Raw genomic sequence first — 25639 nt, 5'->3', positions numbered from 1 at the left:
TGTTATGTTTACAAACAATTAGACATAGATATCTTATTTGGCATTAACTGTACGCATATGCATGTATAGACTTTAGAACTAGACTTTAGCAAAGACATTTTTAGCTTAAAATCTCCTCACAGACAATATTCAAAGCCCACCACCACCACCACCATACCTCTTTAATTACTTCTCAAAGATTGAATTTATGGCTCTTTACAGCCCGATCTCACGGCAATTCGTACATATTTTACGAGGTGGCTAATTCGTACGACCACACTTGTACAAATTTCATACGATTTTTGCCAAATCGTACGTATTTTACAAGTTGTACAATTCGTATGAATTTGTACGAATGACCTACACCTAACCCCGCCCCTAAACCTACCCGTCACTGGGGTCCAGACATATTGTATGAAATCGTACGAGTGAGGTCGTACAAATTCGTAAAATACGTACAAATTGGTCATGAGATAGAGTTGCTCTTTAATACAAATACAGCATTTGATGTTGTATGACAAAGATCACTGTATGACATTAAATTAAAAGGAATAAGCAGCTTTATGCACACTTTATATAACAGTTAGTTCTGGTCCTATAATCTGATTGGTCAAGCAGCATTCCAAGCGTGCCCATATTTAGTATAACGGCACTGGGACTTTTCACAGTTTGTACCATCTTATCCATTCACAGCATTCCAGACCAGAGCAGAAGTGGATACATACCGGAGCAGAACTTTCCATACTCTGTATGTGATCACTCAAAGGATTCAGCAGTTTGCAAAAAAAAAGAACCGGTTCAAAGAACAATACATTTCTGAACCAGACATCACTAATCAGTATAGCTGTGGCTCGGCCTTAAACATAAGCTGCATGTGTTTAAATTCAGTAAAACATCTCTCTTGCTACTGCTATTCCTTAAATCATGTATCGGAAACCATTTAAAATCATCTGGTGTCCCTTGTATATTTGATAAGGCCCTCTAATGGGCTCCAGCCCCTCCCCTACAGCAATTAATTAATGAAAACTTTTCCAGTTTCTCGTTTAAATTGACATAATTTCATTTCTCATTTATGAAAAGTATTCTACTAACATCACTAAAACAGGTGACATGAGATCAAGAGACCCCTGTCCCTCGGAAAGGAAATAAATAACTAAGAAGTGATCAGTCCACTGTCCCAACCCGCCTCATCCCATCTCATGCATGGCTGCCAGTGATGGTCTACTGGGTGTCAGCTTTTATTGGCACGATACAAAGCGAAGTGCCAAGCTCTGCTGCCTCGATTCCCCAAGCAGACTCGGCCTCTGGAATAAAAGCTTGCAAAATATCTCGCACGATCACAGAGACATAGCAATGCTGGGCTGGAAGGAGGAAGTGCAGTGGAGAGGGGAGGGACCGCGCGCAGAGTTCCAGACTGCTGCCGCGGCGCTAAGAACTTGTGCGCATGGAGCGGCGGGGGACAGCTGGAAGAGCTTCATACTGCAAACTCAAGGAATAGCAGGTAAATAACTCTCACAGGCCGGTCCAAGTGACACATATCATAGATTTAGTATTGAAGAGTTGAGAAATATGTACAGTTCAACTAAGCGAGATCGAGGAGAACTGGCGTAATGGAAGTTTTTGTCCTGAACTGTAGCAGGTGCAAGCGCTGCAATCCTCTTGACAAGGCGAAAGGCGTGTTTCTCGCGCGCGAACGCGTAATTACTTTATTTTGCCCTAGGGCTTCTTCATCAGAAGTTTTAAATGTAGTTTCTATGTTTGGCTTTTCTTTCTCTGTTCTTTTCGTTGTCGGTTCATCGTCTTTTTTCCAGTTTTCCATATGGAAAAAGTTTCCCGATGTCCCAAACGTGGAACTATGTGGAATTTTTTCCAGTCACTTAATCGTTAATGAAAATTAAATACACCCAATATATTTCTTAATTATGTATGTTGTTAATGTTTTGTTTAAATGCAACTTTGAACGTTACTTTCATTTTCTTTCCATACGCACCTGTTGCTCAGCATAAAAAAATCCTCTCTATTTGTAGCAATATGGACTTTTGAAAACACATTTTGTCCGAAAAATAAAAAAGCGTGTTTTAATAAAACATATATTTTATCAGTAATATGTCTAAGGAAATGTATGAAATCGAAAAGTTAGTTTTTCTCCATCCATCTACAGATGCATTCTTCAAAAATAGTTTTTAGGAAGTTTTACACTGGACTTTTTTCTTCATTATTATAGAACCGAATCTTTGGTTCCATTCATTTCACTTTCGTTTTTACTTGATTTTCTTCATCAGTAATTAAATTCAAAGTGGATTTTTTTTTTTAAAAGTATAATGAAGTGATCACAGCAAGTTGGTTTTACTTAATAATCCTTAAAAATTATTTTTTGTGCGAGTTTCCCCCTTTTTCCAGTATAGGTAAGACAGATTAAAATGACTTACACGAATTCTTTGGTCATTTTTCTCCGGCGATGCATGTGTTTCTCGAGCTTCTCTTTTGTGCCCTTGTTTGGTTTCATGTACACTCGTTAGTGCTCACGGCACAGGTCATATGTGCAACACAAGAGAAACTGTATTGAGCGATTGTGTAAAAATACACCGCGTGCGACAGACAAAAACACACTTCTCACATTTATTTGAGAGAATTGATTCATCAAACTTTCTTACTGAGAAACTAATAAACGCAAATTTATAGACAAAAAAAGTTTGTTTTAAAACTGTTTTAATAATTACCAATTAAAAACATAATTATCAAACCTGTAATGTAGGCCTGCATTTGTAGATAGGCTAAGAGAGTTAAATAGAATAACCACTTTATATTTCAGTACAGTTTGCTGCTGCTTTAAAAATAACTTTATTCTATCTTTTAAAGGGGGAAAAAAGAATGGTTTTCACATCCGCGCTCTTAAAATAACAGTTTCACAGTGTATGTTTATAACTTTTGCGCATCTCAAAAGCATAATATCTCCATATACGACTACATCTATTGCACTTTGTTTCTGGCACTTTTAACGTATAAAGCATATTGTACACGTTAAAGTGGCACATTAAAAATGTACGCAGAGAAAGAGAGAGATGCAATGATGAAGCGAATAAAATGAGTGCTCTCAATGGCAGTGTAGTGAAGTGTGGCCAGTGTAAATGAGGCTTCTAAAGTGAGCTTCTTTTATTTCTGTGAAAGCCTCAGAAAGCAGTTCCTGCATATCATCTTTGACAGATAGCAATCACTCTATCCTACGCCCTCAAATGTGATGAAATCCTCACTGATGCAAGACAGGTCAGTCAATGGATATCCCATTTGACAAAAGCTAAACAGTGTTTAGAAGTTCGGTTCTCCTAATTAGAATTCATTATTTTCACATTGTTTAACTGGTGCAAATACCTTTATCCAATGCTATTTTTATTCCAATATTCATACTATCCAAAAAAAAAAAAAAAAAAAAACATATTTGTAATGTTTGAAGGCATGTCTATTTTAGGTTATATTAATGTTTTTTTAATCATATTTATTCATATATAATATATATATAAACAAACAACAATTTTTTTTAAGAAGTCAAGCTTTTCAGTAATTTTTAACATTATATGTAACAAGAGAGAAATGTTAAATATTATTAAGTATTATTTAAATATTAAAAATTCTTCAGGCGTCCACAAGTAACACTATTACATTTTTTATGTTAAAATATTCATTTGAAGATTAAAATCTAACTGACCAAATAAATCTGTGAATAGTGAATAATTTAATTATTTAAAAAAGACTGGATTTGTGTTAACATCAAAATATTTATTTGAATTTAGCATCTGTTTGACTCAAATTGCCCCATATTTAAAGTGGATAAAATATTTCTGTTATGACTTAAATCAGTTTTGTTCTTACTAAAACCAAGAAAAATTCCCAGAATTGTTTTGCATCCTTTTAGAATATTGCTGTTTTATGCAAAGGAAAAAATTCCACCATTTACTCTCTGCAACTCTTCTTGACTCATTACATGTAGATGTCATTTATGTAACAATCCCTGAGTAAAATGATGAAATGGCACTTGTTACAAGTAGTTCTTTAGTTAAGTCATACTTACCTTTGAATGGTTCTAAACACCGCAATGACATTTTGTCTGTTTAACGGTTTTGCAGTGCCGAGTCTCCACCCATCTCTTTAACTTTTTTTTCGCACATAGATCTGTTTTCCTACCCTTTACACTCCCTTTCTTTTCACACACAAACACACAGACACCCTAAGGGTGTTTTAAAACCCACAGTGCTCTTCCTGTCGCTATGATAATGTGCTCGACTATGCTAATCTCCTGTCTTGACTGTGAACAGAGTACTACACACATACTGAGTTTTGACAACACAAGCAAAAAATGCTGAAAAAAGAGGTGACTGAATGTGTGGATTGAGATAACATTTAGGATAGTAACAATTTCATTTTTACTACCTGTATTTAAATAAAGTCTGGACTAATCATACCAGTTACATGCTCTCAGCTGATGATGGTATGATAACTAGTCCAGAGCGGTTCACTTTTTTTAGAGTGGGAGAACAAATTGCTGGTTTAAAAAAATCATGCATGAAGAAGCTTATTAGTGAGGATTTTTTTTTAAGTTTCTTCCCCCTCTTTGTCTACACCATCACTATTTCCCCTCTCACATCTGCTCAGAAAGGGGGTGCAGGGGAATACCATACACCGCCACCCACCCACCCAACACACACATACACTCTACTTCTCCACTCCACAAAGCTCGTTCATCTGGCTCAGTTACCAAAAAATAGTGCAACAAACTTCAAGGTGATGGTTAGTTTGTGGTATGAGGAATGTGACACATCTGATGCATTTTTATTGCACCTAATACAAACCCAAACCTGACCTAACTCTAACCTCAATCATCTTCTGAAAAAGTGCCAATTTAATCTAGTGGAGAGCAGGCTTAGTTGTAACATTCATGGTTTCAATGTTTCCACACATGCTAGAACACATTACGAAACTTTGCTAGTATTTACTACTTGTCATATCAACATTATACAGAGAGAAAAATGTGCCTAAATTAAAAAAATATATATATATGTATTTTTTTTTTAAATATCACTTAATATTTATTCAAGCATATCAAAAGTAAATTTCTTACTGAAGGTAGTTTTTCATCTCAGGTTTTTTTTTTTTTGTGCTTTAGTATTTTTAAAATGAGACATATTTGCTGTTTTTTTAATCTGCAAAAATGTTTATCTAAACAGCAGAAAACACTAGCCGTGTTTAAATCCCAGTTGCGCAGGTGGGGAACATTGTAGCACTGCATTAAAATCTTTCCTGCTATTAGAATGATGTTATTCTATGATGTTAATCATGTAATTCACATATAGAACTCTTATTAATTCTGTTGAGACTTGGTGACTTGTGTTCAGTTCAGTGTTTTTCCCAATGTGTTTCTTTATCTATTTGGCCACATTGTTTTAAGCTATGCTGTATAGTTATGTTTTGTGGGTGTTCATTTTCCAAAAAGAGTATTTTTTAATTATTAATTTTTTTTATTAATTTAAGAAGAAAAAAGTTTATTGTATTTTAGTGACAAAACATTTTAGTTTTTCTTGTTTATTTATTTATTTTTATTAGACCAGATAACATTTTAAGCTGTTAAATGGTCATGTTACAGTGTGCCCGACCTATGGGGCATGTTGTCACATTTTACTTCCATTCTTTGGGGGTTATTAAAGAAAAAAGTGTACGCTGTTTTAATGAAACAAGACCGCATATTTGTAGATATTTGTGAAATTAATGTGGAAACAAAATACTCTGAACCCCAAGTGTATTACACAAACTGAGAGAGTCATAAACTGCTCTCCCCTACACTGTAAAAAAAAAAAAAAAAACTTAAAATGTACGGTAAAAAACTGTCAGCTGTGGTTTGCCAGAATATTACTGTAAAAAATATGGTAGCAACATTATTTTATGGATTTAATTTAAAGTTCCGAAATCTGTTTAGTACCTTTGCAATGCTCTGAAAACCTCCAAATGCAGGTGATGAGAAAGTCACGATGAAACAAAGTTCATCACAAGCAGCTTTTCCACAAGCTGAGAAGGAAAATACATATAAATATCGAAAGTCATTCACACAAATACTAAACACCGTCATGTTAACACACACTAACGTAATGCAAATAAACAGTAATTTAACAAGATTAGATGTAACATGCGACCCTAATGAACATAACTGATATGAAAAAACTAAGAATGAAAAAACATCAAATGTGAAATGTAACGCATGGAATTTTGGGAATGTAAATTACATTTTTTTTCAATGTAAATTATTCCTTTTCATTTTCTAAAAATGTATTTTACCGTAAAATTACATGAAATTTCCATCACAGATTTTCACTGTATATAGTAGGGGAATTTACTGTTAACCAATTAATAGGTTTTTACTGTAGCATTTTTACAGTCTTTTATGATAAAATCATGATCATTTACAGTGTATGCCATTACTATATATGGAAAATTACAGAGCTGTTAGAAAGAATTCACACTCTTTAGTTTTATTTTTTATTATTATTTTTTAATAGTTTATAGTATTGTAAAATCCTATTAATAATACAATAAATTTTTTTTTTCTCAATGGGACCCTAAATTCAAAATATTTTGAATGGAAAAAACATCTAACAAAACATTTACTCAGAAAGGAACATTGGATGTTTAATTTATAAAAATATTCATCCATGAATCAAACTTTTACCCTGTCTTTTTTCCACCTTAGCAAGTCAAGTTAAATGCAGTATTTCTCTGGTCCTGTCACAGATTTTCATTCATAACTGAGAGATGCTGGGCCAGTCAAGAATAGAATTTGCCTGTATTTACTCATCCCATGTTGCTTTTGATGGCAACAAGCGCCTCCTGGTGAAAATCAAAGCCAGACCAGTGGCAAGATACATGGCAAAGAAGCCAAATGCCTTCCTTCTAGCCACTATCTCACAGCGGCCAAATCTGTGAAGTGTTGAAAAAATGGTTGATGTCCCATTTAGACAGTCAAAGAGATCTGTGAAGATCCAAGAGCAGCTCCTTGGGCTTCATAACAGCTGATCTGATCTGCAATTTGCTTGTAAAATATCATTAATATTACTTCTTAGTCATATTGTACAACCACAAAAAATACTGTATAATTGTGGAAAATATCATTTAAATAAATATGCATTCAGTTTATTTTACAACACAAACAGAATGCAAATCAATTAATGGAGACTGAGTAATTTCTGAAAGAATTGTATCCAGCTAGTTATCTTGCTAATTAGCTCAATAACATGAGATGTTTAGCACGTTCAATTTTATTTTACATTTTTGCTACAAAAATATTAATGTTTATTTTCATACGCACACATGCAAGGGTAAGAAATGGCCTGAACAGCTATTTGAAGTGTTGTATCATCAGCTTTACCTCACAGTATATTTAGAGTAAAATGTGTCATCTTTTGAGGTTATTTTTGATTTTAGTTTTATATAAATATATTCCGCAAATGTGGACTTGCTTAAAAGGACATGAATTGAAGAAATACACACAGAAAACATATTACTCTTCAGCTAAATACAATTTAATTGTGTCTAGTTTATCAGGTCCACCTGCAATCTTTCATGCACCAATGACCTTTAACCCTCTCCATTTCACACACACAATGATGCCCAGACACATGCACATTCGCATCTCAAATTAGTCACAACAAGCCCTCACCAGGGTTTTGGGTGTGCGAGCCGTTCGTAAGTCTTCCGAGAAGCGCAATCCCCAGGAAGACTGGGACCTTGCGACAGACGGTAGGCCACCGGTTTCCCACTATTTGTTCCAAGTGCATGGAGCCATCTGTCATTAAAAACAGGAAGGCCTACGTCCCCCTTCTCCCAGGAGCTCTCTTCAGCTTGCTTGGCTATTTTCAGGAGCTTCACTTCTCCCTGTGTGGCTGGCGGGGCCGGGCGTGGGGCCCTAGCGGGAGCGTCTTGAAGTGGCAGCGAAGCCGAGGCTGTTGTGCCCATCTGCTGTGGGCCCAAGTGGCCGCTACATTATTAATGGGGCCACGAGCACTGGTGACTTCTCAGATATGCAGGCCTGACCTGAGGACGTGCTCACCACTGACTCCTTCTGAGGAGTCAGAAAACACTCATTTTGACCCTCCACTCTTCTTCTTCTTCTCATGCTATCTACCTTTTTAACATAAGAGTGGGTGCAGCCATTTGTAACTCGAATGTGAGAAGCTTCTGGTGTTATTTAAAAACAGACTGCTATGCTGCTTGATTTTGCAAACTAGTATTTGTTTTCATATTATTTTAATGAATTGTTATCATAAACAAACTGATTTGTAGCACATACTTTGCTACATTCTCACAATTTTCACTTCTGTTTTTTTTTCAAAGTAAAAGACAAAACATTCTTAAAGTAATGTTAATGGAACTTTCTTATAACCTTAATAACATTTGATATACTTTGCCATAACGTTCTGAGATCAACATTCTTACAATGTTGTTTATGCTTGATGAACTTTCTAAGAAATGTTTTTTTGTAACCTTTAATTAAAAGTTGAGTTATGTCAAGAAAAAATTACATTTTAACGTTCCTGGAATATTGAAAAGAAATCAAATGAAATGTTCAAATAACATACTGTACTTTGGGTGAAAATAAAGTTAGAAAAATGTTGTAAGAAACATTTTTGTTACCTTATTATATAAACATTATAATCACAACAACTGGACAGTTTAACATTCTTAGAATATTAAAATAAACATTCAATTTTGGACATTTCAGTTTTTCAGAAACACTTAATTTAAACCTAAATTTGTGACCTAGGAATCTTCTAGTTATTTACCTATGGTGGCTAATGAATCTGAAGACTCACTCATTCACAGAAAATATCTTCATTTCATGCTGCAAAACAAGGTGGATTTACACACTGACTTATTTTCACCTTCTTAATCTATTCATTTCTTGTCTCTGATAAACCTGCTTTGTTTAGTACCTTCTGTGTCGTCTTCTTTCTGTCACCTTACTCATCGCACTCTCTTGTCTACATTTCCATCTGTGTTCATACATCTGTGTGTTCCTATGTGTGTGTGTGAAAGTGGTGGGCTGCCGGGCTCACCCATGCATGCTCAGTAAATTAGAGCGAACACGAGCGCCAATCAGCTGGCGATGCCAAACACCCGCATCCTCCATGACCCCGGGCCATCTAATTTTCTGCTTAATTTTGCCGCAGTCAGTTTGCATTTTTGGATGATTATGTGGTAGGAAATTAACAATAAATAACAAATGTGGTCTGAAAGCCTGTTCCTTTCGAGACTCCCCATCGCCAGCCTTGTAGTCCACCAAACCTATTCTCTTAGTTCACCCCGTCTGTCAGAGCGGTAATGAAAATGTCTGTAGTTCATTGTAATGTAATGTGGAAGATAGTGGTGTTTATGGCTGGAATAGGGCTGTTCTTGCCAGGGTGATGGAGATACACAAAAAAAGGCCATTCTCCTTTAATCACCAACCACTTCTCTTATACAGTTTTATTTTTTTGAGGCAGCCAGGGCTGATGATACTATTTCTCTCTTGCTTTTGCTCTTGTTAGAATACCTGCACAGGATGGAGACTGAGGAGGCACAGGAAATGTCCCAGATAACAGGTAAGAGCCGCTGCTCATACATTCAAAGCCACAGTGAGGTCTGGACGATCAAGCAAAGATAACCGTTTTTTGACTGTTCAAAGATGGGCTATATATGAAGGTCTACACAAGTGATTAAAGACCGGATTGAGAAGACTTCCACTCACAAAAATGTCTGATTAACTCCTTAAGACATGTAATATATGATTTATGAAAAAAAAAAATTGATTACATAAAGGGATAGTTCACCCAAAAATGAAAATCATTTACTCACCCTCATATCATTCCAAGTCTATGACTTTATGACTTCATCAATGAATGAACAAAAACATTATTCAAAATAATTTTGTTGTGCAGAAGAAAAAAGACATACTGGTATGGAATGACACGAACGATGTCTATCTCTCATCAGAAAGCTCTCTTTTTCAGTGAAATACCAAATCAAGTTCATCCAAATGTGGCCCCATTACTGATATACATCTACTGACAAACAGATTCAATTTTAAATATATATATTCAGCAAGATTTAAACTTGTGAACATAAAGCAAGAAATGTTGCTCTGTGCCACAAAACCTCAAGAATCTTGAATCGGCACGGGGTTAATGCAAACACTTTCCCTGGAAAAAAGTTAAATGGAAAAAAGTTTCCCTGGAAAAGATTTAAATGGAAAAGGGAACACAGTCTGAGAGCAGAAAAAGGGTCAGCATTTGTGTTCTGTCGACATTTTCATATCTAAATAAAGATACAAAACTTACACAAGACTTATTATAGTGAGCTCCAAACTTGTTGCATTAGCAAGAGTTATATATTTAATGCCCTGACTGTCAACACTGGGATGCTATACATCCTGGAACAACCACAATACAACCCTTTTACTTTGAAGGGAAGTGTGCAAATTTTACACTTGTAATGTCACCAAAAAAAAAAAAAAAAAAAAAAAAAAAAAACAGGTTTGTTCAGTTTGGATGGATTTACCCATTTGGTCAGATTTGCCCAATTAGGAAAAATGCATTGCTTCAAGACGAACACAGATGAGAGCCGAATAAAGTCAGACACACCTAATGACTGTTTCCAAACAGTTCTCCTGAACATTCCCACCACCTGTCATTGGTCAGACACACAGATAGTCCCACCCCCACTTCATTCCCCCACTAAAGCAGTCATTCACTTCAGTTCATTGCAATCTAACAAAGTCCTGTTAATCAATGAAGGTGTGTGCATTGCACAATGAATGTCTTATTTACATTGTATCTACACGTTGTTATAATTGCCTCAGCATGTTAAACTAAAAAAATGACGTGCATCAATTTTCAATTTTAAACTATGTAAAAAGGATGGACCAGCATCTATATTTGTAACTTCTCTACTCTCTGCTCAGGAGGGGACAGCCCGAATGCTAACGAGGGGGGAGAGGACCAAGATGAGGCCATGCCTGTTCCTGAAGACTTGTCAGCAAGCACTGGCCTCCAACACAACAACCGCACGGACAAACCACTAGGTGAGTCAGACAACCCAAAGCTGGGACACAACCACAAAACTACCTTATTTACACATTCACGGAATACTCAGTCTGATATAGTTACCACTGTAGCCCACTTTTAAAGTCAGCCTAACACAGAAAGCTTTAAAATGCAATACTATGTATGAAATGATCGCATGTTGTCGTCCCTACAAGATCACAGATTAAGTGCACTAGATTATTCAATCACAATCGCAGGGTCCAAAGCGTTTAATTTAGCTCATGGTGCGCATCTTCAGTTTTTGTAATGAGATCATGTCTCTTTTTTCTATTGGCATGTATAGAAAGGAAAAAAAAATCAAATCAAAAAGGAACCTGATGTAAGAACTTTAAGTATAACAAATGGATTATTTTCCTCTCGTAAGACTGATAGTTTATACCTACTGGTTCCTGAAACTGTGGAACAATTAAACAGCAGAATACTAATTTAATGCACTGAAACAGCGTTTACTCACTGCCTGAGCCTACACATAACATGCTCAGTTGTGCCATGAACTCTTTAACCCACTTATTGGGAAATATTTCTCTCTAGTTTTTTTTTTATTAACACTTCTGCTCTTTCTTTTGTACTTCTCTGGTTTACTCTTGAAATTCTATAATATTTTTTTAAATCATTTATAAGTCTTTTTTGGATAAAATGTCTAAAGGATTAAATGTAAATGAAAATTTTCTTGCAAAACTGTTCGATGAATCATCAATGAGCTGACTTTAGCTGGAAAAATTACTTTTTGTTGTTGTCCTCTTGCATTATTGACAAACTGCTTTCCTGTTTGACACTGTAAAGCTGCTTTGACACAATCAGTGTTGTGTAAAGCACTATGTAAAGAAAGGTGACTTGACGACTAAAACTAAAAAGTACACAAACATTCAAATGCGTGGGGTCAGTAAGAATTTTTTTATGTTTTTGACAGTCTATTATGCTTACCAATTAGGGCTGCATTTATTTGATCAAGTAAAATAGGTAATAAAGTAAAATATAATTATAATTTGTGTTACCATTTTCTATTTTAATATATTTTAAATCATTCTAATATGCTGATTTGCTGCTCAAGAAATATTTCTTATTATTCTCAATGTTAAAAGCAATCATGCTGCTTAATATTTGTGTGGAAACCATGTTTTTTTTAGAATATTGGATGAATAGGAAGTTCAAAGGGACAGCATTTATTTGAAATAGGCACCTTTAGTACCATTGTAAATCCCTTTATTGTCCCTTTTGATTAATTTAACACATCCTTACTGGATGAAAGTATTCATTTCTTAAAATGAAACTTTTTAATGACCTCAAGCTTTTGAGTGATAGTGTGTCATGTTTGATCAATAGATAGCAACAGATTGTCTAAGTTAGTCATTATATTAATAAACATATCGTTATCAGTGTAAATATAAAGTGGGTTCACTAAAGGCGAAAATGGGTGGGAATAAATTTGGCTAACCAGAAGTTAACAGATGGCCTTTTCAATATCTTGATGCATTTTAGTTTGGAATTTTCCCCTCCAGAAGTTCCAGATTAACTTGGACTTAATGTGTGACCCGCTCACTTTGAAGCTACTGAAAGTAAAAAACAGACTGAGAGAGAAAGAAAGAGAGAGAAAGAAAGAGAGAGAGAGAGAGAGAGAGAGAGAGAGAAAAAGATGTGAGAGGAAACTGAAATAGGATGTGCAAGAGTTTCCTAAGAAGAACTTGCCGGAACTCAGTTTCAGCACTCACTCAGGGAGATAAAATGTTCAGGAGCAACAGCAGATAGGCGCAATATAGCAACAAATGCGAGCGTACTCTCTCTTCCACGCAACACACACAACTCTGCACCTGCACTTATGCCATGCTTTCACTTCAACTGCTACGATATTCATACACTTCCACACACCCACCCACATTAAAATGGAAGTCCAAAAGACATGCTTCACTCTAAGCAAAATAGCACTTTCATATCTCACTCATGTGTTATGTATATAAAGAGCAAAGTCATATCAATAAAGTAATAAGAGGACATAGATGCTGACAGAGGCCGCAGCATGTTCTCATTACTTGACTGGTGAAAAGAGACCCCTTGTTAGTCAGCTGTTTGAACAATCTGGATGACATCAAGAACACTAATAAGAGACTTAAGACAATATTTAACTAAACACCATTTTTTTGCCTTCTTTTTTCTTTTATTTGCCAACTTTAGAGATGTTTACACTGATTCTAATTCTTTTCTGATTGAGATGTGAGTGTATTTGAGGTGTATAGAGCGGATAATAATGCCATTAGGATTTAGACATATCATTTTTTTTTTGGAGGATTGTTTGAGAGAAACAGGGAACCAAAATTCACATGATCTAAACTCCTTAGCAAAGGTTTGCGTGTGCGTGCATCTATCTGTCTGCATGTTGTTCCTGAAGATATAATCAGCCAGTGTGCAAGAGGATGTGAAGACAGTATCTTCACAGTGCATCATTGCTTCTCTGATTAAGTATATCAAGGCAGTATCTGTGCAGACTGTGCAGTACACGGTTCGTTCATACGCATAGCAACGAGCGTAGAATATCATGAAATCAAAACATATAGAGATGGTTCTTTAAGAGCGCTGTCTCTTTGCTTTCCTGCTATGAAAGACTCCTCTGCAGTTATGAAAACATTTGAGGACTGAAATTAAATATCTGTGAGAAGCACAAGAGCCAAACAATTTATTTTAATCCTTCAATTCTTAAAAGTATATTTAAAAATAAAACTGTTCTTTCAGATAATACATTTTTAATGAAATAAAAGGTCACTTAAGAGTACTTAAAATACACTTCTATGACTATGTACACTTGTAAACAATGTCAAAACAAAAGTTATACTTTAAATAATTTAGTTTTAATAAGTGTTGGTTTTTAATAATACATTTAAAGATAATATATATTTCAAATGTTCTTAATTGCAACTTCATCATTACAATTTTAAGTGTGTAAGTATATAATTAAGTGTATTTTATTTCGCCATATATGCTTGTCAGTACGTTCAGCAGGACATTTTAACCAAATTTCAAAGACCATAGAAGTACAGTAATGTACTTAAGTCCTACTTAGGTGGGTCAAAAAAGGGTTATGTTTTATTTTATGGTGGCCTGGTTGGTGACAGTGTAATTATACATTTAAGTAATATTAATTAACTACATGTACATGTACAATATGTTTAGGGTTAGGAGGATTGATTGGTTTAAGGTTAGTTGCATGTAGCCTTTTGTTATTATTATAGTAAGTACATGTAATGTGCAACAATGATACATAAAATAAAAACATACCAAAAAAAAAAAAAAAAACACTCTAAACTTCAGCTAACTGAGTTTGATATAAATGTAAACTATGTGTTTATATTATAATTTAATTTCAAATAAAATGCAATTAGCTGTCCAAAAACATGTTCATTAAGTATCACAAGGGGTATTTCTGTTCACAACCAAATTTACTCCCGTAATGTGACATATTGAAACAAGATATTCAATTAAATTAAGAAAAAACAAATGAGCAGGAATTGTTTGGATTGTCAGTTAGGTGTTACATAACAGAACAGGGTCTAGGCTGAATGCTAAATTGATGCATTGATAGCCATTTGAATATTAATCAACTTTAAAAAATAGCTATGTTGCAGCAGAAAAGGAAAGGCTATTTAGATTTTGATTTTGATTAAAGATTATGATTATATTACTGATAACTATTTATTTCCATTAAATCATTCATATTAAGACACAAAACAACCATTAAGAATGTAAACATAGTCCATTTTAATTTCACGTTGACTTAAAGTTGTAGAAAACACAGGCTTTAAAAAAAATAAAAAATAGTGCTGTTTGGCTTGAGCATTAGTATTTATTTGCACTGCATGGAAAAATATGCTGTCCAGTGAAGTGCAGAAAGGTTTTTATGGTGCAGGGCTGATTTTATCATGTAATTCCTCTTTTTAAATGTATGAGGGTGACAGCCTGCCCTTAAACCTGTTGCTATATCAGATGCAAACATTTCACTAGCAAGTTCCTAAAAATGTGAGCGAAAGCAGGGTTCTTTTTATCACATACGACACACAAATGCATACACATGCATGCTCAGACATATACTCTCACCCACCCGCTGTGGAGCCGTGGTTAATGTGCATATAGCTCTTCTACACCACATAAGCTATTCAAAGTCATTTTCAGCGCCTCGACTGGAGCATGTACGAATAGTAATTGTACTAGCAAAGCGTTATATTTGTTTATAGTGCCTTCGCCATGAATAAATCCCTTGCAATGTGGTGATAACTTTGTAATTGATGTAGCAGATGGTCATAGGATCAAACCGCTAAAGGAAACCTGAGTTATCACTAACATGAGCCTCAAGGCACTGAACCACTGCACTTCCAGAGAGTTGCTCTGGAAATAAAAAAAATAAAAAATCTAATTTAATCCCATTCAAATTTAGTCGTTGATGTTTGTGAGGTTTGCCTGTTACGTCGCTCTCTTCTGTGTAGAGCTCTTTTGTTTGTCCTTGTCTGTGGCTTTTGACGCTTGCTTCCCAAAATGGGTAAATTAGGATGTGTGACAAACGTTATACAAAGTAAAAGCTCCTCTTCCCATCCCCAGTTTAGTCACAACTTCCCCAAAAGATCCATGAGAGACTGTATCATGACAACATGCCTACTCAGGTCACATCATACTGGTTAAATCATCATATCATATAAGCAGAAAGGCTGTCAGTGGATCTGTGTGTGTGTGTGTGTGTGTGTGTGTGTGTGTGTGTGTGTGAGTGAGAGGAAGAGATACATCCTTTTATGGGTGTTAATGGGAGATTGCATTCCTCTATTGACTTTATGTTATTAACTTCTGTAATTTATTCACACATCAACACTGAAATCCATATAAACCTTCTTTAAAGTCAACATCAAATGCAGTTTACAACCTGTTTTACTTAATCAAACAAACTTTATTAAAGTGAAAACAGAATATTCAGCAGGAAAAAAAATGTAGGATGGCCTATTGGGAATTGATACTGGAGGGGAGGGATTGAAAAGTACATAAAAATAGTACACAAACTGTCACTGGACCAGTTCCCTTTTCAAAAAAGTATGTATGTGTACACTTTAGGTGATAAAATGTACATTAAGGTAATAATATCCTTTAGGGCTTAATAAAGTCTGAAGGTGTACCTTTGTAAAGGGTACTGCCCCATTGACAACCTTTTTTTTTTGTCTAAGAGTGTATGACGGATTTATGACATAGCTGAAAAGGAAGGTTGTCACACAGTTATTATATTTTAATAAAAGTCAAAGATTTTTTTTTTATGTAGAACAATGTCCACCAATGAATAGTGCACATAAAGACCAGGAACATGCATTAAAGATGAAGATCACTGGCTTGACTTTATTATGTGATTATGTTCAGTCAAGACCTTCTCTGAAATTAAAGATAATACAGTTTTTAGTCAACTAGCTTTTATCTGTTCTAGTTAGTTATTTGATTAGCATTCAGTCTTTTTCTTAGTCATTAGAGACGATTATACTGGAAACTGGATCACTTGCTGTAAAAAAAACAAGACAATTATTTCCGAGACACATTTAAAAGAGTCTGGCTACTAACTGTCAGAGAGTAACCTGAACACTGAATGCAGTTTTGTCTGTCGGTACTCTCCAGTTCAATCACATGCTTCAGTTGCTGATCCCTGTAGTCTGAATGCAGAAAATAAAAAAGAAAAACTGTTTCACTTGTTGTGCTTAACAATTCCCTGTCTGTGCTTCCCTTTCTGTCACTTCTCCATAACTCTTGTCCTTTTTTTCGGTTGAGCCGGCTCGGGCGCTGAAGCTTCCCCTTTTCCCTTGGATTCCCATATTTCATTATTTCTGCTTGTTCCTCTTGAGTCTGTACAAACAGAGGCTGAAGCGTGGGGAAATCAGCCTGGCACCACAGTATGTTAACCACAGGACCCTGAGCTCTAACTGCCTGAAAAGACTCGAAATATTTACTTCATTAGGCTAAACGGGCATTTGAACAATGATCTAGCTTATATATTTGGACATTACAGAGAATAATCTTAATATTTAACAGTTTCATTTTTATTTGATTGTGTGCTCCTTTTTGCATGCTCCTGTAGGCTCGTATGTGAGTTTGTGTGTGTGTGTGTGTGTGTTTACCACGGTTTGTTGGTCTGGTTTACACCGCTGAGAGTCCTCAGTTTCACAGAGCTTCCTGTGTCTCTGTTTCCTGTTTATCAGTCATTTGTTTCAGAGAAGTGTGATGGTGAATGAGATGGTAAGATGGTTTGAGAGCAGGCGGTTTGATAGAAGAACACTGGATTTTTTAAGTGGAATATTAATCCAGTAGTGTTGCACTACATCTCTCAAATATAATTTTTTCTCTTTTTCTTAAAGGGAGTTGGGACATTTTACCCAGTCTTTATGTAATCATATGTCTTATGTAAATGTCTTATCTTTATAATACATATTTGTCAGTATATTTATCCATAACACATGGTAGTACTATCTAGTGTTGGGGAAGCTAAATCGAAATTTGAAATACTCATAATTTAGTAAAGATTTATATATATATATATTTGATTTTGATTACAAACTACTAGTCAGTAAGATCAGTAAGAATCTTTTGAATGGTATACACTGAAACTATTTAAAGGGGACCATATCTATTTTAAATATATATTTTTTTTTAAATACAAGTATATGAATAAATGAACATGTACATCAATCATCAGAACAAAATGATTCAGTCAAATGAACCTGACTTCACTGTGCTTCATAAGAATAGCATGTTGGATTGTTGTCAGCTGCAAGGCTATGTGTGCTTTTTTTTTCTTTTTTCTGTAGCAGCTGAAAATGTTATTAAATTAGTAACTAGCTACTACCTTAAGTTAGCTCCCTCCCAACACTGGTAATATCTACATTGTTGCTCAACAAATGCTGTTAATGTTCTCTAATGCCAAGTGAATGTTTCAAACATGTTTAATGCAATAAAAGTGGATGATTTGCACATACACACACACACACACACACACACACACACACACACACACACACACACACACACACACACAGAAACTGATAATAAAAGGCTGAAAGAAAGAAAATAGTTGCTTTGCAGGTGCACTTTTTGCTGTAGAACAATAAGATATCATGGCAAAAGATGGCGTTGTTAGTTAGTCAGAGAAAATAACCACCCAGCCTGCCACTTTACTTAACAGGCCCACTACCCTCTTTTCCAGCCTGTAATATAAAAGTTGAGGCTCGGAGTGACGAGGAAAACGGGCTGGCCTGTGAGATGAATGGAGAGGAGGAGGAATGTGCAGCCGAGGACTTGCGTGTGCTCGATGGCTCAGGGGCCAAAGTGAACGGCTCCCACGCAGGCCCTGACAGCAAGCCGGCCGCCTACCCCACGGCCGGGGGCATCCGCCTCCCCAACGGGAAGCTGAAGTGCGATATCTGTGGGATGGTTTGCATTGGGCCCAATGTGTTAATGGTGCACAAGCGAAGTCACACCGGTAAGCACAACTGCCATCTACTCTTCCCTCCTTATACTATCACTCACAGATCACAGGGCGCAGGGCTGGGTAGGTTGAGAAAGACACACAGAGAGCAGGACAGAGACAGACGCTGGATGTGTTTTAAATGTAACCATCCTTTTCTTTAAGCAGAGGCTAGAGTAGAGCAAACAAACTGTGAATGGCTTGACTTGATTGGATGCTGTAAATACTTGTAAATGACCAATGCGATTTGTTTTTAGAACATTAGGACACCATTTTTGGATAATGTGTGCAGTTTGTTGCATCCAAAATTTAAATTCGGCCATTATTTGCTCATGTTGTTCCAAACCTGTATGATTTTTTTTTTCTTTGCGGTACACAAAAGAAGATATTTTTTTTTAAAAAAACACACAGTTTTGGTTACCACTGACTTCCATTGTATAGACTAAACACCTTGAGACATCTCTCAAAATATCTTCTTTTATGTTCCACAGACGAAAGAAAGTCATACAGGTTTGGAATGACATACAGTAAGGGTGAGTAAATGATGACAGAATTTTCCATTTTGGGTGAATTATCCTTTTAAAAGCTTATACTTGTAACCTTATTATTATGAGATGTGCGTATATGCTTTTTGCCTTTAAAAAAAGAGGTTTAAAAATGTGTTTAGATTGCTTTATAACAGTCCAAATGCAACAACTAACCAAGCCAAGTCTCTCTCAAATGACAATTATTTCAGTATTAGTTATTTTCTCCCTTTCTCAAATTGATATTCCACTGCTACGAAGCCAAACCAGTGGGTGAGAACATTTTTCAAAAAGGCACTTAACTTCCTCACTTGACAAACTAATGAAACTCAAAATGGAAGAAAGGAACAGTGGGCTAATGTAAATTCAGAAAAGAACGTATAATAAAAGATATAATGAAGTGCTTCCTATTTAAATCAAAATATTCGCAGGAGGTGCCGTGCTCCTCAAATGCCTTTTTAATGAGTTTCTTTTTCCGTCTTTTTGCTGCTTCACTGGTGACTCTTATTTTATAGGGCTTTTGAAGAGAGCGCCGTATTAATAGCGTTCTCGGAGAATGCCACAACATTCGGAGGAGCTGGATATTGGTTTATTCCAGGGGCGCTGATCAGGAAGACTGGCTCTCAAACACAAAGTGTTTCCTTCACTTTATTTAAATGAGCTCTGCATTTGCATTGTGATGGGCCGCTCTTATTTTAGAGCTGAAGAAGAGGAAAAAATGAGATTTTCAGATCAAATTGACCCAGGCAGTGGTGCATTACGAAACTGGCAGGCAGCGTCTGAAAGCCTCTTGTTCGATCAGGGCGCCAGTCGGCGCGCGGAGCTAGGCAGCGTGCACAGAGCGGAGAGCGGCGCTCACGTGCGAGATCCCGCCCGCATGTTTGATTGAGCTTTGGCACGAGGCGCCGCGTTGTTGAAGATGTAACAGCGCGGTGGAGCCGTGTAGGACAGTGACCCCGCATTCACAGCGTAATAGCGCTACAGCGGCGGATGCTTTGCTATCAGTGGGCCGATTTAGTGTCTCAGACGCTCGCTATTTACATGGCCATTTGTCACTGGCATTCTATGTTCAAACGAAATACAGTTTGATAGAACTACAGGTGTAGCTATAACTGCTATACAGGTTACAGCACAACGAGTCACTTCTTTGTGAATGCAAGTTACTTTAAACACAATATATTTTTATATATTTGCACTTTTAAGCCACAGTTTTGCAATTACTTTTAACCAATAGGCTCCAAAGCAGCTTTAGTGGATGAAGTCCAATATAAGTCAGATTTCAAGTCGAGTGACAAGGCTTTATACAGTACAGATTGTGTCAAAGCAGCTTTACAGCGATAAAAAAGGAAACCGTTTATTTTATGAATCATTAAATTTCAGCAATAAAGCAGCTCTACAGAAGACAATATCAATTCATTTCAATAAGTGTCAGTGTTGCAAAACTCATTATTTGTGAAACAAGTTCAATTTCGCTATAAACAGCTGTAATTAAGGCAATAGTGTTGTTATTCAGCTCAGTTCAGTTCAATGTTGATTCAGTTACAAAGTTAGTGTCATTATCCAGCTAAATTTAGTTAGGTCCCACTTTATATTAAGCGGCCTTAACTACTATGAACTACATTTAAAGGAGTCATTTGGTACAATGCACTTATTGTGTACATACACGTTTTTACATTGTACATTACATTGTAACAATAATAAAAAAAACATACACCTCAACCCACACCTAAAACTAATTTCTTTAAACACATAAACAATTAATTAACAAAAAAAAACACCTCAACACACACATAAAACTACCCATACCACCAAACCTGTCCCCCTTACCCATATCCGACCTCAAGAGCAGCAAAAGTGTTTTACAATACAATACAATATTAACAAAATAAGTACATTGTACTTATTTTTTTGATGTAAGTACATAGTAGTTAAGGCCACTTAATATAAAGTGGGACCGTTTCAGGTGTTCTACTGTTGCACTTAACTATGAATGTATTCTACTAACATTTGATTGCAAGAAAGTGTCCAAATACTTGAACAGTACATCTACTGTTTTATCATTTACAACCTAAAAAAATCTTCTGGTTTAATATATTGTTTCAAACTGCAATAAAACTCAACAAATAGTGACTTAAGTGACCAAATATGTTTTGGGACCACTAAAAAGGAGAATATGCAGAAAAATCTAGTTCCTTTATCATTATGCATGACTTGCAGCATGTAGTATTTTTACTTTTTCTTCTTCTAGGGGAAAGGCCATTCCAGTGCAACCAGTGCGGTGCTTCTTTCACTCAGAAGGGTAACTTGCTCCGACACATCAAACTGCACTCTGGCGAGAAACCTTTCAAATGTCACCTGTGCAACTATGCTTGCCGCCGCAGAGACGCCCTCACTGGACACCTGCGCACGCACTCGGGTAAATCTGTCACATGGATCATTCAGACATGCCTTAATTTCTTCATTAACTCAAACGTGCACTGATTGTGTGAGACTATATTGTAGTGACAACAATGACAGAATTGTATAGTGTGATTGAACAGGTTTCTTTTTTATTTTGAATTTACAGTTGGAAAACCTCATAAGTGTGCATACTGTGGGCGCAGTTACAAGCAAAGGAGCTCGCTGGAGGAACATAAGGAGAGATGCCACAACTACCTGCAGTGCATGGGCCTTCAGAATAGCATTTATACAGGTCTGTGTTTTCTATTTTTTATAGATGGAAATGCTGCTAATCTATGACCCATTAACTTAGCTTAAATGTGGTTTATTGCCACTACAATGAAAAGTAAAATAAATAGTATTAGTAGAAGTACAACTACCACTGGCGTCCTGGTAGTACTTGATGGTGGCACTGCCAAAAAATGGCCCAAATATTCAGAAGTTCAGAGCCATAATTGAATGTGTAAAATGACACGCAGCAACATGCCTGTAAAGTCCCAAAGCTTAAAAAAGCATCTTAAGAAAAAAAATTAAATAGCTTAGAGTAAGGGATAGAAAACCATCTATGCCACATCAGTTGCATAATTGAAGGAACATCATTATCTATTATAGTTAGCTATAGCACATGTCAGAGGATGAGCTCAGGTTAGATAAGGACATTTGAATCTTATGCGTGGTTTCTTTGTCTTGCTTTCCATAGTGAAGGAAGAGAACAGCCAGAATGAGCAGAGGGAGGACATACCAGCATCTGAGAGAGCCTTGGTGCTAGACAGGATAGCTAACAATGTAGCTAAGCGTAAGAGCTCTATGCCACAGAGGTTTGTGGGTAAGAGTTGAAGTTTGCTTTCATTGTACAGTGTATATTGTAGATCATCCAGATATCGTTGTCAAAATGCTTTGATGTATCTGACTAAAATAATTAAGACATTGCGGAAACAATAACAGGCAGCTCCCTCTTTGCTTTCGTTTTGATGAGTTGACTTTAAAAAATCTGGAAAAGAAACACTATAATGGCATGCAACATGAATTTGACTGTTGCTAATTGGTTTATAAATTCTTATATATTTGCATTTGCATCTTTTATAGAAATAGCTCATGAAGTGCTAATAGAATAATGTGATGTATTACTAAGCCCATTTCTCTTCTTTTCATGTTGGTATTTTACTGAAGATTATAGTGAAAATTAAAAGATTAAAAGGAGGACCCATTTGAGGTTTCTCAGACTGCCACACTGGAAGAAGCGTCTGGAGGATCTGTAGGCACCTGCTGAAGGTGCCTTAACGAACCTACTGGCATTTATGGTTCCATGAAGAACCTTTAACACCCATAGAACCTTTCCATTACACAAAAGGTTCTTTATTGTGGAAAATGGTTCTTTGGATTATTAAAATGCTCTTTACATTAAGAAAAAACTTGTTGTTTTAAGAACTGGTCACTCAGAGGTTCTTAGGGGAACCCGAAATGCTTCTTCTATGGCATCACTGCGAAAAACCCCTTTTGTAATCTATATTTTTAAGAGAGTACTTCTAAGTATCTTTTTCCAGTATCTCAAAACCTTTATGAACCATTATGATCCCAATTAGCAAAAATATGTTGTAGGAACATTTTGCTAATGTTAACATTAAGTTATAAAAACATTGAAACACCGTTCAAAATGTCATGTTTTTAAAAAGTTTTTCTTGGTTACTGGAACATTATATTTCATCATTTTGGAAACATTATGGGAATGTTATTTTTGAATGTTCTCTGAACATTCAGAAAAAAGTAATGACATTTTTAAAAATGCTAGACCGAACATTGTTTCAGGAAAAAAGTTGAACCATGAACAACGTATAAATTATGTTTGTTTTTTTAAAACATTTTTAAAGACCAAGTAGCTTTGAACAAACATTCTATTGATGTTACAGGAAGAATGTTTGTTCATAACTTTGAGAGATCCTTTTCAGAACGTTGGCCAAAGTTCTGAGAATGTTCCCTGTTTGCTAGGATGGGGTTCCTGGAGGAACATCTGACTGTCTTTTTTGAGTTTAATGCAACTAACTCCATTTATTTTCTTAAGGAACTGTCTATTTTGAAAGGGTTTCCCCTAAGTGTCTTTTCATTTCCACAGTAATAATGGTTAATAATATTATAAAGACAATAAAAATGTCAGAATTTGTGCCTACCAGTAATGGTCCAGTAAAGTTCAATGATGCATCAATTGTCATTTTACATTTCACAGAACTCAGATGAGTTAAATCTTTTGCTCTTTTCCACAGGAGAGAATCGTTTGTCGGAGCTGTCATTCGAAGGCGGCTCAGGTGAGCTCATGCAGCCTCATGTGATTGATCAGGCCATCAACAGTGCGATTAGCTATCTGGGAGCGGAGTCCTTGCGGCCTTTGGTTCAAACCTCCCCTGGCTCCTCCGACATGGTGGTCAGCCCTATTTACAACCTCCACAAGTCACAATCAGCCGAAGGCAATGGTGTCTCTGCTAAAGACAGTGCTGCAGAGCATCTCCTTCTGCTGTCCAAATCGAAATCAGCCTCCGTGGAGAAGGACGGCTCGCCCAGCCCCAGCGGCCAGGACTCCACTGACACCGAGAGCAACAACGAGGAAAGGGCAGCCGGGGGAGGTGGGGTAGCAGCCACAGGTGGTCTCATCTACCTGACCAATCACATGGCTCCAGGTATGCGAAACGGAGGTCTGCCAGTAGTGAAGGAAGAGCAGCAGCGGCATTTTGAGGCTTTGCGGGCAGCAGGGATTGAGCTGAGTATGGGATCATCAGAGGGGTTTAAAGTGCTGAGCGGAGAGGGAGAAGAGTTAAGGGCATACCGCTGCGTCCACTGCAGAGTTTTGTTCCTGGACCACGTCATGTATACCATCCACATGGGATGCCATGGCTTCCGAGACCCCTTCGAGTGCAACCTGTGTGGTTACCGCAGTCAGGACCGCTACGAGTTCTCATCACACATCACGCGTGGAGAGCACCGCTTCTGAGTTAACACACAGAGACGTTCCACATACACTTTACTACACGATCACACAAGTGTTCTACACACACACACACACACACACACACACACACATACACAAAACATTTAACATTTCAGAATTTTTTTTAGACACTGTCCAAACACTGGAGTTTTGTGTAACATTGATTTATTTTGTACATACAGTTGCCTATATATTTCACTGTCTTGTCTATTTTTCTACAATGGTGTGACTTGTATGTAAACCAGTGAGACTTTTAAAAAAGAAAGAACTGTAACTGAAAATAGAAATTAGATGTCTGAAAGTGCAACATTTTATATCATCCCATATAAAAGTGAAGTTTTTGCTGCCCTTAATAATAAAATAGAAATATAAAGTTATAAAATATTATTTGCAACAGATGTAAACCTCTTACATATCTTATGTAACTCTTCTCTGTATTCCAACTTTTCACTCTTCATTTTAAATATATTTTTATATTAAGCAGCCTAAAGAAGTTCATGTCATTTTATAATTTATTACAATGAAAATATGTCATGATATGTCCATTTTATGTAACGACTCCCTTTTGAAATGCTCCCCATGTATATTGAACCAAATATATGGCAGTACATACTGTACCTGTTTTTTGTCTTTATTTCACAGCTTTTTTTCCTGCTTGTTTTATATTGTATTTAAAAATACAGTTTGACAGCATTTTACTCATACATAATTACATCAACATCCTAGAATACATTGCAAAACATAAAATAAAAATACATTTTTATAAAACAAAAATTTACATTTGTTTAACCTCTGATAAGGTGTCAATTTTTGTAAAGGTAATTTTGTTTAATATTTATATTTATGCATTTAGCAGACGCTTTTATCCAAAGCAACTTTCAGTGCATTCAGGATACACATTTTTATTTTTTTTATCAGTATGTGTTATGAAGTTATATGAAGTGGCTCATGTGCAGATTGAGTATCTAACAAATCACAAATTATGGAATGGTGTTTATTGTCACATCACAAATATATGCTAAAATAATTAGTACAGAATTAATCATTTATAATCACACTTACTATAATACAGAACGGGAGTCCAAGCATCACACTTACTGTATAATACTCACTTAAGTCACTTTTTATCTAA

At 36.1% G+C, this 25639-nt stretch overlaps 1 protein-coding gene across 7 annotated transcripts; it reads left to right on the top strand.

Moving 5' to 3' along the window:
- The first annotated feature begins 1182 nt into the window (after positions 1 to 1182).
- LOC109085905 (DNA-binding protein Ikaros-like) lies at positions 1183 to 25124 on the top strand. 7 transcript variants are annotated; one of them, XM_042768596.1, is made up of 9 exons: positions 1329 to 1480; positions 9546 to 9599; positions 10958 to 11077; positions 18307 to 18582; positions 19059 to 19100; positions 21340 to 21507; positions 21658 to 21783; positions 22231 to 22356; positions 23789 to 25124. In XM_042768596.1, exons 1-9 carry the CDS (start codon positions 1333 to 1335, stop codon positions 24508 to 24510), a joined length of 1782 nt encoding a protein of 593 aa, XP_042624530.1. In that variant the 5' UTR covers positions 1329 to 1332; the 3' UTR covers positions 24511 to 25124. The 7 variants fall into 7 exon arrangements, with proteins under 7 accessions (XP_042624536.1, XP_042624530.1, XP_042624531.1 ...); XM_042768597.1 differs by lacking the exon at positions 19059 to 19100; XM_042768598.1 differs by lacking the exon at positions 22231 to 22356.
- Positions 25125 to 25639: the final 515 nt, after the last annotated feature.

This window comes from Cyprinus carpio, chromosome A13 (genome assembly GCF_018340385.1).
Source record: "Cyprinus carpio isolate SPL01 chromosome A13, ASM1834038v1, whole genome shotgun sequence".
NCBI classification, from domain to species: Eukaryota; Metazoa; Chordata; class Actinopteri; order Cypriniformes; family Cyprinidae; genus Cyprinus; species Cyprinus carpio.
Note: the sequence above shows the minus strand (reverse complement) of the source record. Positions and strands in the feature narration are given on the sequence as shown.

Coding starts and splice junctions, on each gene's coding strand:
- LOC109085905 (XM_042768596.1), top strand. CDS start 1,333: ATGCTGGGCTGGAAGGAGGAAGTGCAGTGGAGAGGGGAGGGACCGCGC. Junction 18,583..19,058: donor GCACAAGCGAAGTCACACCG/GTAAGCACAACT, acceptor TATGTTCCACAG/ACGAAAGAAAGTCATACAGG. Junction 22,357..23,788: donor TATGCCACAGAGGTTTGTGG/GTAAGAGTTGAA, acceptor TCTTTTCCACAG/GAGAGAATCGTTTGTCGGAG.